This window comes from Arachis hypogaea, chromosome 13, assembly GCF_003086295.3.
Source record: "Arachis hypogaea cultivar Tifrunner chromosome 13, arahy.Tifrunner.gnm2.J5K5, whole genome shotgun sequence".
Lineage (NCBI taxonomy): Eukaryota > Viridiplantae > Streptophyta > Magnoliopsida > Fabales > Fabaceae > Arachis > Arachis hypogaea.
The window spans coordinates 43,262,869-43,277,121 of record NC_092048.1 but is presented as its reverse complement, the minus strand read 5'-3'; the positions used below and the strand labels follow the sequence as shown (position 1 = coordinate 43,277,121).

Here is a 14,253-nt window from a genome sequence, read left to right as displayed (position 1 = left end):
TTATACTGATGGCTGACTTTGATGGATAATTTTAGTGTACACAGAGTATAACCCAAAACTGTTTTTATCAAATTGCACATTTTTTATAGGTATATTTTGCCTGATTTAGTCATACATTTAAAACCATAATGATTATTGTCATATCTTAGAAAAATGAAATTTTCATATCTAAATTGTAATTTATGTTTATTATATGGTCTTAGAAAAGGGAAGTAAGCAGAACCAAAAATTCTAGGCAATGTATATTTGGTTTTCTATTGTACAACTTTTAAAAGGGTGATAAATGATTAAGAATGCAAGTAGGTAACCTACTTAATAAGTAGACAATACTTGAGAAGGACTCCTCCCAAAATGTCATAGGTAAAGTAGTGGTAAATGATAGATGTTCTAAATAAAATTTTTAGAAAGGTTAACTACCAAAAATGCACTCGAATAATTTTATTATTGACAAAAATGCACTCGAATTTTGTTATCAATAAAATGCTCTCAAATAATTTAAAAATGCCTAATATTAAATATGTATTCTAAAAAAAATGCTTTAGAGATTCAATTTTGATGCGATTTAGATAAATAAGATATTTTTATCCTTAAAATTTGATAAATTTTCGCTTAGTATATATTTTTTTCAATAGCCAATAATACTTTTAAAAAATAAAATAAAAATATAGAGATTAAATTTTTATCTTGTTTTTTGTGTGTATTTTTTAAACTATTATCTAAATATTTCTATAAAATTTTGGATTAAATGCATAAATAGTTTGTCAAATACAAAAGTCGTTTGCCACTTACAAAAAGATAATATTCTTTTTGGACATTTTTGTTGCATTTTAAAATTATTTAAGAATATTTTTTCGATAATAAAATTCGGGTGCATTTTTGTTAGGGACAAAATTATTTAGATGTATTTTTAGTAGTTTACTCTTTTTAGAAATTGGTGCATATATGATGTGAATTAGTTAAAGATGCATAGATGTGTGTGAAAAGTGAAGTATGGATAAAACATTATGGGTAATTAGATTTATACATTAGGATTAAAAAAGTTATTGTAGGTTAGATAGAGATTTAGGCTAATCAAAGTTTAAATTCTTAATCCACCTAACTAAATACATCCTCGCCTTTTGCTTAGATTCTCTTGTGATTTTTCTTTATCTTGTCATTTAGTTTATAACCTCTTGTTGGATTTATGTTTTTTTATTAATGAATTTGATATTTTATGTTATTCTTACTTATTTGAGATGTTATTGTCGTGTTCTTGAATTAGATAGTTGTAGTTTTTATCAATTGTTGTAATTTATGATGTTTTATCCTTATACACTCTAAGTATTTAACAAAATGCTTGAACTAGTTATAAAATATATTTTTTTATTCTTGGATTGAATTGAAAACTATGATGATCTTAAGTTACTAATGTCTAAATTGATTAATAATTTAGAACTATTAATTAACCTTGTTTTTGTTAACACTAACTTTTTACTAAATTCAATTAGTAAGTTAGTCAACATTTATGAATTAGGTTAATTAAGCTTAATCAACATTCTTTAATTTGTAGAGATTAACGAATTAGGTTTACTCTTTATAATTATTATGTTGTAATTAGTGATAATGATAGTGATTTTTTAATCTGTAACCATTGTCAAGATCTTTTAGAACTTGAGAAAGCGAGTTGACTCAAAAGTAGCGCAAAACATGTCGGAGAAAAAGAACCACACAAGCATGTATCCTGGTTCGGTTTCCAAATGCAATGAAACCTATATCCAATCTTCACCACAACCATAATGAAATTTCAACGATAATCAAACTGATTACATGCACCAATACCAATGAATTACAACCTAATTCATCTAGTATCACCCACGAAATTTCTAACCTAAACCTAGTATCCACCAAGTGCTATCCCAACTTGACTAAGGAAGACTATAATATGGTTCAACAGTCATCAAGTGTTATCCCAACTTGGCTAAGAAGAATTAATTCTAATTCAACAAAAACTAAATCCACATAAAATCATTTTAGCTTTTTCAATTTATTTCTTATGCCTCTTTTTACTAATGGCTTTTTCATTTTCTCACTTTAGCCTTTTTCTCAATTACAGAAAGATAGACATAAAAAAATCATAACAAAAAAAAATCTCAAACAAAGCTCAAAGAAAAAGGAAACAACACTACACAAAAATTCATATTCTCTCTTTCCGGTATGCATAGTTGCAATCAACTCTAAGCAAGAGAAAACCTGAATTGAAGTTATGCTGCCGTTGTTCAAGTTGTGCTGCAATCAACCTTAAGTAAGAGAAACCTGAATTCAAGTTGTGTTATAGTTATTCAAGTAGTAGTAATAATAGTACATTAGTTTCAAAAGAAGGAACCAACACTAAAAATTGAATTCAAGTTGTGTTGCAATACACTCTAAACAAGAGGAAACCTAAATTCAAGTTCTAAGTTGTGCTGTTGTTCAAGGAGTGGTAGTAATAGTACCTTGTTTAAAATATTTTTTATTATATATGCCAAATTAATGTTGTTTAGGCATCAATTTATTTGGTTTTGGTTAACTTTAGTTATCTCCAAACTCAATTCGCTAACAACCGTATTTAATGATTTTAATCACAATTTGTCCATCCGGCGATAACAATTGTACGCTATTTATATTCTGATGCCTTTTTATGGTGTTTGTCGGTAGAATTATTGTAGTTGTTTGATGCGTATAATTTTTGCGTCTCTCAAAAATATGTTTGATGACGGATTGATATTTAAGATTTTAAGTATCAAAAATACAAATGTAAGGCATATGCATATTCTTTTACTAACGAAAATTCAATAAAACATGTATAGTATTAAATGACTGAATTAATAATTAATTTTTTATCTGTTTACCATCTTTTTAAGGGGTATATATACAGTCAAGGACGGATCCATGCTTATGAATGAGGGGGCACTTGCCCCAGTGTCATTTGATTTTTTAAAATCAAATATATATATATATATATATATATACAGGGACGGACCCATGCTTATGAATGAGGGGGCACTTGCCCCAGTGTCATTTGATTTTTTAAAATCAAATATATATATATATATAATATGCCCTCATTTAAAATTTTAAATGATCCACTATAAATAAATTAAGTCTAATTATTAAAAGTTTAAATCTATTTTTATTTTTTTATGATTTTAATTATTAGTTAACCTAATTAAATTTAGTCTTCTTCTGTTTTTAAATCCCAGCCGTCACTCATTTATTCTCTTAAACCCTTTTCTTAGTTTCAGATTTTCAACTTTCTTTTTCTATTCTTTGTCTAGTGGTCATCTTTTTTCATCAAAAGGTAAATTTTAAATTCTCTATTTTATTTTATATAACTCTCTATGACTCTATGTATCTTTCAATTTTATTGTTTCTCTTTTTGATATTTTTAATTGCAAATTTTAATTCAAACAATTATAGTTTAGGTATTAATCTATTTTTTTATTCTCTTCATGAATTTATATATTTTATTTTATTCTCAATTTATTCATCCTAATTACTTGTTTTATATCTTTTGTTCTATTATATGTACCTATGTTGCATATAAAATTTTAAAATAAATTGATTAATTTACTAATTTAGAATATATATATTTTTTAAATATATTAATAAAAAAATATTTAAATTACAATACATAATTAAATAGATGCATAAAAATTTTTATCTAACATTATATTAAAATTAAATTAAAAAATATATAATAAATTTAATTATTTTAAAAAGAAAGAAAGAAAAAAATTGTAAATTATGTTTTTATTATTTTATATAAACATACTTTTTATATACAAATTTAATTTTTCTATTATTTATATATAATTCTAGTTTCAAATTATAAATACTAGTGTACCATTAGTTGTTAATGTGCTAATTGATTCAGTTTTTTATTATTAAATGTGTATAAAAAATTAGTTAGGATAACAAATTTTCTATAATTTAATTAAAATATTTTAAGTTCAAGTTTTAGAAATAAAAAAATATTTTTTATAAATTATATATAATGAATAGTATATTAAAAATAAAAGTGTTCACTAATTTTTTTAAATTTTTATATCTCCATATATAATTAATAATGTTTAACAAATTTTATTTTAGTGTATATATTTTTGCCCCCACTCCTAAAATTTTCTGGGTCCGTCACTGTATACAGTTAAATGAATACAATAAGCCATACTGATTAAATTGTGATCAAACACACGAATGGAGTTTCCTCTACATAACTTGACTCCTTTAATTTAACCAATAACCACATTGTTATAGATAAATGAAATATGAACAGCTAGGCCAATGAGTTATAACTTAAATGGCATAGTCTTTCGGCAAAGAATTTTATGGTCCCAGAACGTTTGGACCATTAAATGGTCCCATAACAAAACATGTTTTTTAAACTTTTTTAATAACTGATAAATAGTCCATATATTTTATTTAATCATAAAAACTATTTTTTATTTCATAAATTATTATTTTATTATTAATCTATTATATTTATTAACAATAAAAAACGAAAACAATAATGAATTAGATCTTTCATTGATCGTAATAAACATTTTGGCTATTCCAATCGATTAAAATATTATATTTGATGCGTGACATTCGTCCAGGACTGTGAAATCGTGTTTTTTTGAAAATCAATCAATTGGATTATCAAAACAATCGATTGAATTTCAGGTTTCCCATAACTCAATCGATTGGACTACAGGTTGTTATTACAAAACAATCGATTGAAAATTGTAAGGCAGCATAGTTTTCACAAAAATCAATCGATTGGTCATATTACCCAATCGATTGAACAATGCCTAAAATGTGGGTTTTTAATAATTCAATCGATTGCTTATACTACCCAATCGATTGAATGCTTCAAATTGAAAGAATAAACATATCAAGCATAGTGCATCTGCGCTGCTGAGAAGTTTCGAGGGATAGAAGTCCGTCTGCATGCACCAAATCGTAGGTTCTAGGGTACGTTGGAAAAGCCTCACCTAGGAGCAACAAAAGATCATACATATAAGAAAATAGTAACACTTATTCACAAAATCATAATAGTAGTTGATAATTTAATATATACTTGCACCCAGCCTACCACCAATAATAATTAAGTAGAATTTCTGAATATAACAACTTCTATTAACATGTATTTTTTTAATCAATGTCGTCGATCTCAATTATGTAAGTCTTTAAGAATACTTTAACCTTAGTGTGAATGTTATGGTGACCACGAAAAGAAAAAGGGAAAATTGAATAGGCATGTATATCCTCAATTCTTTCCATTAATAGTGGATTATCAATCAATTCTTTCAATTTGAAGCATTCAATCGATTGGATAGTATAAGCAATCGATTGGATAGTATAAGCAATCGATTGAATTATTAAAAATCCACATTTTAGTCATCGTTTAATTGATTGGGTAATATGACCAATCGATTGATTTTTGTGAAAATCATGCTGCCTTGTAATTTTCAATCGATTATTTTGTGATAAGAACTTGTAGTCCAATCGATTGAATTATTGAAAATCTGAAATTCAATCGATTGTTTTGATAATCCAATCGATTGATTTTTAAAGAAACACGATTTCACAGTCCTGAACGAACGTCACGGATCAAATATAATCTTTTAATCGATTGGAATAGCAAAAAAGTTTATTACGATCAATGGAAGATCTAATTCGTTATTGTTTTTATTTTTGATTGTTAATAAACATAATAAATTAATGATAAAATAATAATTTATAAAATAAAAAATAATTTTTATGATAAATAAAATATATGGAATTAATTTGTAATTAAAATTAGATAAGGACTATTTATTAGTTATTAAAAAACTTAAAAACATGTTTTGTTATGAGACCATTTAATGATCCAAACGTTCTGGAACCATCGAATCCGGTGCATAATCTTCTCATACTCAATTAAGAAGTTGCGAATTCGAGTCTCCTATCTTTGGTAAAAAAAAAATTATGAATGACTATTATAATTGTTGTTGACAAAAATTAAAAGTATAAGTAGGTGGTTTTGGTTTCAATAAACCCAATTAATGACGTGTCCTTCTGTCTACAATTAGCAGTACCAAAATTGAACGGATGTGATTTTTGGAGTCAAAAAAGAAAAGGACAATGTCATTCGGTTAACAATTTTAAATTTTGTATTTTTTAAAATTTAAATTTAAATAATAATTGATTAATGATCATTTGAAAAATTAAAATTATTAATTAATAATAAATTAGCTAATAATTGACTGGTTGGATGTTAGTTACTTAGCGAAATTCGAATCCAAATGTTAATACACTTTGATAATAAAGCTTGTTGTTCCCCTAATCCCATCCAACGTACACTTTACACATCTAACTACTTGGACCCTTCTTCCACACACTAACACTATATCAAACTATATTAACCTTGTTTTTAGTAGGAGATATTAACTCATGAGGTACGATTTTATTTAGTTAAAGACCAAATGATTTTTAGTACAAATTTAGAACTATTAATTAACCTTGTTTTTAGTAACATTAACTTTTTACTAAATTCAATTAATAAGTTGGTTAACATTTATGAATTAGATTAATTAAGCTTTATTGATTTTCCACAATTTGTAGAGATTGACGAATTAGGTTCACTCTTTGTAATTATTATGTTTTGGTTAGTGATAAGAGTAGTGATTTTTAACCTGTAACCCTTGCCAAGATCTTTTAGAACTTGAGAAGGGGGTTGACTCAAAAGCAGAACAAAACATAACAGAAAAAGAGAATCACACAAGCATATATCCTGGTTCGGTTTCCAAGTGCAATGAAACCTACATCCAGTCTCCACCATAACCATGGTGGAATTTTCACTATAATCAAACTGATTATATGCACCAATACCATTGAATTACAACCTAATTCATCTAGTATCACCCACCAAATTTCTAACCTACACCTAGTATCTACCAAGTGCTATCCCAACTTAACTAAGGAAAACTCCAATCTAGTTCAACGGCCACCAAGTGTTATCCCAACTTGGCTAAGGAGAACTAAACCTAGTTCAACAAAAACCAAATACACAAAAAATTACTTTGGCTTTTTCAATTTATCTCTTTTGCCTCTTTTCACTAATGGCTTTTTCATTTTCTCACTTTACCATGATTAGCCATTTCCTCAATTACAAAAAATAGACATCAGAAAACCATAACAAAGAAATCTCAAACGAAGCTCAAAGAAGGAAACAACACTGCACGGAAATTCTCATTCTCTCTTTCTAGTATGCTAGTTGCAGTCAACTCTAAGCAAGAGAAAACCTGAATTCAAGTTATGCTGCAGTTGTTCAAGTTGTGCTGCAATCAACCCTAAGCAAGAAAAAACTTGAATTCAAGTTGTGTTGTAGTTGTTCAAGTAGTAGTAATAATAGTAAATTGTTTCAAAAGAAGGAACCAACACTAAAATCTGAATTCAAGTTGTGTTGCAATCAACTCTAAGCAAGAGGAAACCTAAATTCAAGTTGTGCTGGAGTTGTTCAGGGAGTGGTAGTAATAGTACCTTGTTTCAAAAGAATGAACCAACACTGAAACCTGAACTCAAGTTGTGTTGCAATCAACTCCAAGCAAGATGAAACCTAAATTCAAGTATGCTATAGTTGTTCAAGTTGTGTTGTGCTGCATTTAACTCTAAGCAAGAGAATCTAGTAGTAGTAGCACCTTGTTTCAAAAGATGGAACCAATACAGAAACCAAAATTCAAGTTGTCCTGCAGTCAACTCTATGCAAGAGAAAATCTAAATTCAAATTGTGCTACAGTTGTTCAGTTTGTGCTGCATTCAAATCTAAGAGAAAACCTGAATTCAAGTTGTTCTGCTGCAATCAACTCTAAGCAAGAGAAAACCTAAATTTAAGTTGTGCTACAGTTGTTCAGGTTGTGTTGTTGTCAACTCTAAGCAAGAGGATCTAGTAGTAGTAGAGTAGCAGTTGTGCTATTGTCAACTCTAAGAAAGAGGAATAGTTGTGTTATTGTCAACTCTAAGCAAGAGAAAACTTAAATTCAAGCTGTGCTACAAGTAGTAGGTTCAAGTTTGCTACAAGTAGTAGTCTCAAGTTGTGTACTAGTAGTAGTTGTGTTGTTGTCAACTCTAAGCAAAAGAAATTTTAAATTCAAGTTGTGCTACAAGTAGTAGTAGTAGTTGAATTGTTGTCAACTCTAAGCAAGAGGAAACCTAAATTCAAGTTGTGCTACAAGTAGTAGTTTCAAGTTGTGCTACAAAGAGTAGTAGTAGTAGTGTTGCAACTCTAAGCAAGAGAAAACATAAATTCAAGTTGTGCTACAAGTAGTAGTAGTTGTGTTATTGTCAACTCTAAGCAAGAGGAAACCTAAATTCATGTTGTGCTACAAGTAGCAGTTTCAAGTTGGGCTACAAGTAGTAGTCTCAAGTTAAGTATTAGTAGTAGTTGTGTTGTTGTCAACTCTAAGCAAGAGAAAATCGAAATTCAAGTTGTGCTACATGTAGTAGTAGTTGTTGTATTGTTGTCAACTCTAAGCAAGACAAAGTAGTAATAGTAGTAGCAGTTGTGTTGTGGTCAACTCTAAGCAAGAGGAAACCTAAATTCTAGTTGAGCTACAAGTAGTAGTAGTAGTAGTAGTTGAATTGTTGTCAACTCTAAGCAAGAGGAAACCTAAATTCAAGTTGTGCTACAAGAAGTAGTTTCAGGTTGTGCTACAAATAGTAGTAGTAGTAGTAGTAGTAGTAGTAGTAGTAGTAGTAGTGTTGCAACTCTAAGTAAGAGAAAACCTAAATTCAAGTTGTGCTACAAATATTAGTTTCAGGTTGTGCTACAAATAGTAGTAGTAGTAGTGTTGCAACTCTAAGCAAGAGAAAACCTAAATTCAAGATGTGCTACAAGTAGTAGTAGTTGTTGTCAACTATAAGCAAGACGAAGTAGTAGTTCTAATAATAGTAGTGTTATTGTCAACTCTAAGCAAGAGGAAACCTAAATTCAAGTTGTGTTACAAGTAGTAGTTTCAAGTTGTGCTACAAGTAGTAGTCTCAAGTTGAGTATTAGTAGTAGTTGTGTTGTTGTCAACTCTAAGTAAGAGAAAACCTAAATTCAAATTGTGCTACAAGTAGTAGTAGTAGTAGTAGTAGTTGTGTTGTTGTCAACTCTAAGCAAGACAAAGTAGTAATAGTAGTAGTTATGTTGTTGTCAACTCTAAGCAAGAGGAAACCTAAATTCAAGTTGTGCTACAAGTAGTAGTCCCAAGTTGTGTAGTAGAGAAAACCTAAATTCAAGTTGTGCTACAAGTAGTAGTAGTAGTTGTGTTGTTGTCAACTCTAAACAAGAAGAAACATAAACTAGTTGTGCTACAAGTAGTAGTCTCAAGTTTTGTAGTAGTGAAAACCTAAATTCAAGTTGTGCTACAAGTAGTAGTAGTAGTAGTTGTGTTGTCAACTCTAAACAAGAGGAAACCTAAATTCAAGTTGTGCTACAAGTAGTAGTTTCAAGTTGTGCTACAAGTAGTAGTAGTAGTAGTAGTTGTGTTGTCAACTCTAAACAAGAGGAAACCTAAATTCAAGTTGTGCTACAAGTAGTAGTTTCAAGTTGTGCTACAAGTAATAGTAGTATTAATAGCAATGTTGTTGTCAACTTTAAACAAGAAGAAACCTAAATTCAAGTTGAGTTGTGCTACAAGTAGTAGTAGTAGTAACAGTTGTGTTGTTGTCAACTCTAAACAAGAAGAAACCTATATTCAAGTTGTGCTACAAGTAGTAGTAGTAGTAGTAGTTGTGTTGTTGTCAACTTTAAACAAGAGGAAACCTAAATTCAAATTGTGCTACAAGTAGTAGTAGTAGTAGTAGTAGTAGTGTTAGTAGTAGTGTTGCAACTCTAAGCAAGAGAAAACCTAAATTCAAGTTGTGCTACAAGTAGTAGTAGTAGTACTAGTAGTAGTAGTTGTGTTGTTGTCAACTATAAGAAAGACGAAGTAGTAGTTGTGTTATTGTCAACTCTAAGGAAGAGGAAACCTAAATTCAAGCTGTGCTCCAAGTTGTAGTTTCAAGTGGTACTACAAGTAGTAGTCTCAAGTTGTGTAGTAGTAGTAGTGATAGTAGTGTTTTTGTCAACTCTAAACAAGAAGAAACCTAAATTCAACTCTAAGGAAGAGGAAACCTAAATTCAAGTTGTAGTAGTGGTTGTGGTGTTGTCAACTCTAAGCAAGAGGAAATCTAAATTGAAGTAGTGTTACAAGTAGTAGTTTCATTGTCAACTTGTCAACTTGTCAACTCTAAGCAAGAGGAAACCTAAATTCAAATTGTGCTACAAGTGTAGTTTCAAGTTGTGCTACAAGTAGTAGTAGTAGTAGTAGTAGTAGTAGTGTTGCAACTCTAAGCAAGAGAAAACCTAAATTCATGTTATGCTGCAGTCAATTCTAAACAAGAGTGATACGTGCTCAAGAGTATCAAAGAGAAACTAGTAGTAGTAGTAGACAACATAAATGAAATCAGAACTGATCAAAGTGAAGGTATCGCAATGGAGAAAAAATTCAAACTAACCTTGAATGCATACCTCAGACTTGATTGCTTCACTGGTAAAAAGCTTGGCCAATGATTGCTTCAACAAGAGACACTCAACTTGGTTACTACTTAGACAATTTTTACGTTGAGTCTTCTAGATCTTTTCACCACCACAATGATTTGATAACCAATGTGTCATTTATGGAGCAGCAAAAACACAACATTCATGATAAGAAAATAAAGATTCAAATATTAAACAAATGCGAGTCCCTCTTCAATTTTGTAAAGAAAAGGATTCAGGATTAAGACAAGAACAATTAAATAATGGTAACTACCTTCCGTAGTTCAGCCAATTTTCCGTATTTAATTTTCCGTATTTAGGACCCAATCCTCCGTGCATATCCACTTGGTAACACACCATTTTGTTTTGTTTTGGATTTTCTCATGCCACAACTGCAAGAAATATGGCATCAAGGTCAACAATCTAAACAACTTTCCATTATTGTGTAGTTCGATCTAACAAAAAAGAGGAAGAAATTTTAAAGGCAAGTAATGCATCCATATCATTAAGAATGTGCAAGTATTCTATCTTTCTCCCCTCATGTAATAGATAGTGTAGACATAAAGCAAGAACAAAGTACCTCATCCTTCAAATTCAAAACCTTCAATCACCACAATGTAGGGAGCATGGTCAAGAGGGGACTGTAGTAGGCCTTGAGCCTCTAGCCAAGTAATCTTCAGCTCTACCAAAACTTAAAGTACATCAAGTCAATAGATATGCATACAGATTGAATATATTGAATCAAACAAGTTTGGTGTTTAAACTGACATATGTTTTGGATAACAGGATTAATTGTAACTGTTCAAAGCCTTCCTAAGGCTAATCTATTGGATTTGTTCCAAAGAAAATATATACGCTATTTAGTTGTAAGTAACATACTACTCACTGCAGAAACTTAGCCACAAACATAATAAAATTGGTCAAATCAAAGGTTTCTAATAGTTCGTTACAAAATTTCAGATTGGTGTTGGTTTAAAATATGTGAACATGCTAGTGGAATCAATGGAATAGGGTTCTATGCATCTGAGACTTTTGTAGCTTCTGGTAAGTGAGAACAAATAATTCAAGAATAATTCTGTTTCTTCCTATCATATTTTCATTTATGAATTTACTTATTGCAGGGCTTTCTTCAGGAAAAGTTGGTACCATAGCCTATCACACGGACAATCATTTCTCTTTTTATATTGAAAACAATAATGAATAAGCCAATCAACCGGAATATGTTATGGACAGATTGATGCAAAAATGTAGTGAAAAAGAGTGAACAGAAACCTTTGGCAATTTACGGAACATTTGGTGATTGCAAATGTTTTAAAGCGCTGCCCTAAAAACCAGCATCTTCAACAGATTTACTTCTGAATGCAAACTCAGTTTCTCAGCCACTTTCTTTCTGTACACATCTTGCAAAGGAGAAAAAAAACCCACAGAAGTTAAAGCTCCTAAACCCGAAACAAATGTAACTTCCCTAGTTTGAACAATTTCATCATATCCTCAGAAAAATGAGGGGAAAAAGAATACAAAATTAAACAAGAACCAGTGAATCTGAGGCATCCAATATTTTAGAAGGAGAAAAAGATTTCAGTTATTATGGAATTTGAAAGAAGACCACCAAAAACCTTCAAGAACATCGACAACAATGGCGTTTCTTGAATGTTAAATGACTTATCATTGAAAAGACTGACAACATGAAAATCAGCAGTGCATAATTCTTGGCCATGAAAATTGAAATAGAAGTAAAAAAGAAAAGAAAAGAAGAAGCCAAGTACATTGAAATCGCTGGTTGTGAATCTTTTTGGTGCTGGCTTTCATTAGATCAATTGCCAGTGATGCTCATAAATGTCTCAATTGCCTCCTGATTAGGCCTCGCCATTGACATCGTAATTCAAAGAAAACCCAATACAGCAGAAGAATGAATAAAAAGAAAAGAATTCGATAATGAAGAGAAAGAATGAGATTCGCTTTCGTCTGCTTTATGGAGAAAAATTGGAGCTTCAAAAAGAGGAGTAAGAAATGTTTGTATTTATATTTTTCGACTGAAATATCAAAAAAGAATTATATAAAGCGGTGGGTGGGAAGGGCAACATGAGCGAGAGAACGAGGAGAGAAGGATGGGTTCTTAGGGGTGTTTTGGTCTTTAGGTCTTTATAATGTTATTTTCAGTATATAAATGGATCTATATTCTATATTATAATATTATTTTAATTTAATTATTCATTGTATAATATCAAAATTTTGAAAGTTAAATAAGTCATTGAACTAATTTAATTATTGATTTATTAATTTAGAGGTTCAATTGAAATAATTGAATTATATTAAAATAATATATAAAAAATAATAAATAAATATACAAAAAATTTAAAAATATATAAATTAAAATAAAAAAACAAATAAAGTTTTATAATGCTATGTAAATATAATATAACAGTTACGGAAAAAATTATTAGTTTAATTATATTTATATTGTAAAATAATAAAAAAATAAACAGACAAAAAATTATTAGTATAATTGTATTTTAATTTGTTAATTTATCGTTTTCATTTTAAATGTATGTTATATATTTTAGACTTTAGAATACATAATAGTATGTAGGGTATTGTGTTTGAGTAGTTTAGTTTGTGTTATTATTTATGTTTTTGCTTGTTTCTTTTTATTTCTCTAATTTGTAATAAGTTTCATTCTTAATTTTTTATTGTGCTAAGTTTTTTTTTAAAAATATATTTTATATATTTTAATTTTTAATATATATTTAATTCAAAATAAACATATTATATCATTATATTAAATATGGGTATAATTTGTTATATAAATAAAAATAGGTATTGGCTAGAATCTAAATTTTATAGTGTTATGCTTAGAATATAAATGGGTCTATAAATAACAGATTTTGAGAAAAATTACAATAAATAATAAGAATCATAATGTTATCTTAATTTAGTTACTCATTAGATAATATTAAGGTTCTAAAAATTAATTGATCATTAAATCGTTCTAATTACTGATTTATCGATTTAGAAGGTTAACTGAAGTATATTAAAAATATAAATAAATATATGGCTGATACATAAAATTACTAATATTTACTAAGATTATGAGAACCGAACTGGTCATTAAATCAATCAAATAACTGATTTAATGGTTCAATGGTCCAACCGTAATTGAACTGTGATCGAACCGATTTCGTTAAATATAAAATAAAATTATTAAAAATACAATATACTACAATTTAATCAGCAGAAACAAAGAAAATAGAAAATAGAGTACGGACAGAGAAATACAAGTAAAGCACAACTCGAGAATATGCAACAGAGAATAAATATCAAGTGCTAAGTGCTCACCACACTGCTAAGTGCTAAGTAAGGCTATACCTCTTTCAAAAAAAAAAAAAAAAAAAGAGTAAGGCTAGACAAATAAATAATAAGTAGATGAAAAGGGAGTAAGAGCCCACGGATGCTAAAATAGTAAAATGAGAGGAGGTACCTTAATGGACCTTGGAATTGATTTATTATTTATATCTCATCATTTTCAAATTTAACTGTTATTTTAGTAGTGTATAATTATTGGATTTATTAAAAATATAAACAATAAATATCTCTTAATATTATTTTATCTCTATCAATTCTTTATTCTTCTAATTTTTTCTTTTTATTTAATAATAAAGGATATAATAAATAAAAATTGAATTTTGATAAGTTGAGTTCACTAGACAGAA

General features: G+C 28.8%; 1 protein-coding gene across 24 annotated transcripts; it reads right to left on the bottom strand.

Annotated features, from left to right (window-relative positions):
• Nucleotides 1-2,169: 2,169 nt before the first annotated feature.
• Nucleotides 2,170-12,622, bottom strand: LOC112738227 (probable methyltransferase PMT12). 24 transcript variants are annotated; one of them, XR_011869675.1, is made up of 7 exons: nt 12,310-12,599; nt 11,816-11,943; nt 11,124-11,234; nt 10,818-10,935; nt 10,522-10,642; nt 7,522-7,597; nt 4,524-4,991 (listed from the first exon to the last, which is right to left on the bottom strand). XR_011869675.1 is itself a non-coding variant. In XM_072211856.1 (7 exons), the coding sequence occupies exons 4-7, from the start codon at nt 10,901-10,903 to the stop codon at nt 4,870-4,872; spliced, it is 342 nt and encodes a 113-aa protein (XP_072067957.1). In that variant the 5' UTR covers nt 10,904-10,935; nt 11,124-11,234; nt 11,816-11,943; nt 12,310-12,599; the 3' UTR covers nt 4,524-4,869. The 24 variants fall into 24 exon arrangements, 4 of the variants coding, with proteins under 4 accessions (XP_072067957.1, XP_072067958.1, XP_072067959.1 ...); XR_011869679.1 differs by having other exon boundaries at nt 11,124-11,225; nt 12,310-12,597; XM_072211856.1 differs by having other exon boundaries at nt 10,522-10,579.
• Between the last annotated feature and the right edge of the window lie 1,631 nt (nt 12,623-14,253).

What these genes read in the sequence shown, in the direction of transcription:
- LOC112738227 (XM_072211856.1), bottom strand. Translation starts at nt 10,903, where the DNA reads ATGGTGTGTTACCAAGTGGATATGCACGGAGGATTGGGTCCTAAATAC. An exon ending in AATTGGCTGAACTACGGAAG is followed by an intron (nt 10,580 to 10,817) that starts GTAGTTACCATT and finishes CTCTTGTTGAAG; the next exon opens with CAATCATTGGCCAAGCTTTT. An exon ending in GTTCATTCTTTTGAAACAAG is followed by an intron (nt 4,992 to 7,521) that starts GTACTATTACTA and finishes TGTTGCTCCTAG; the next exon opens with GTGAGGCTTTTCCAACGTAC.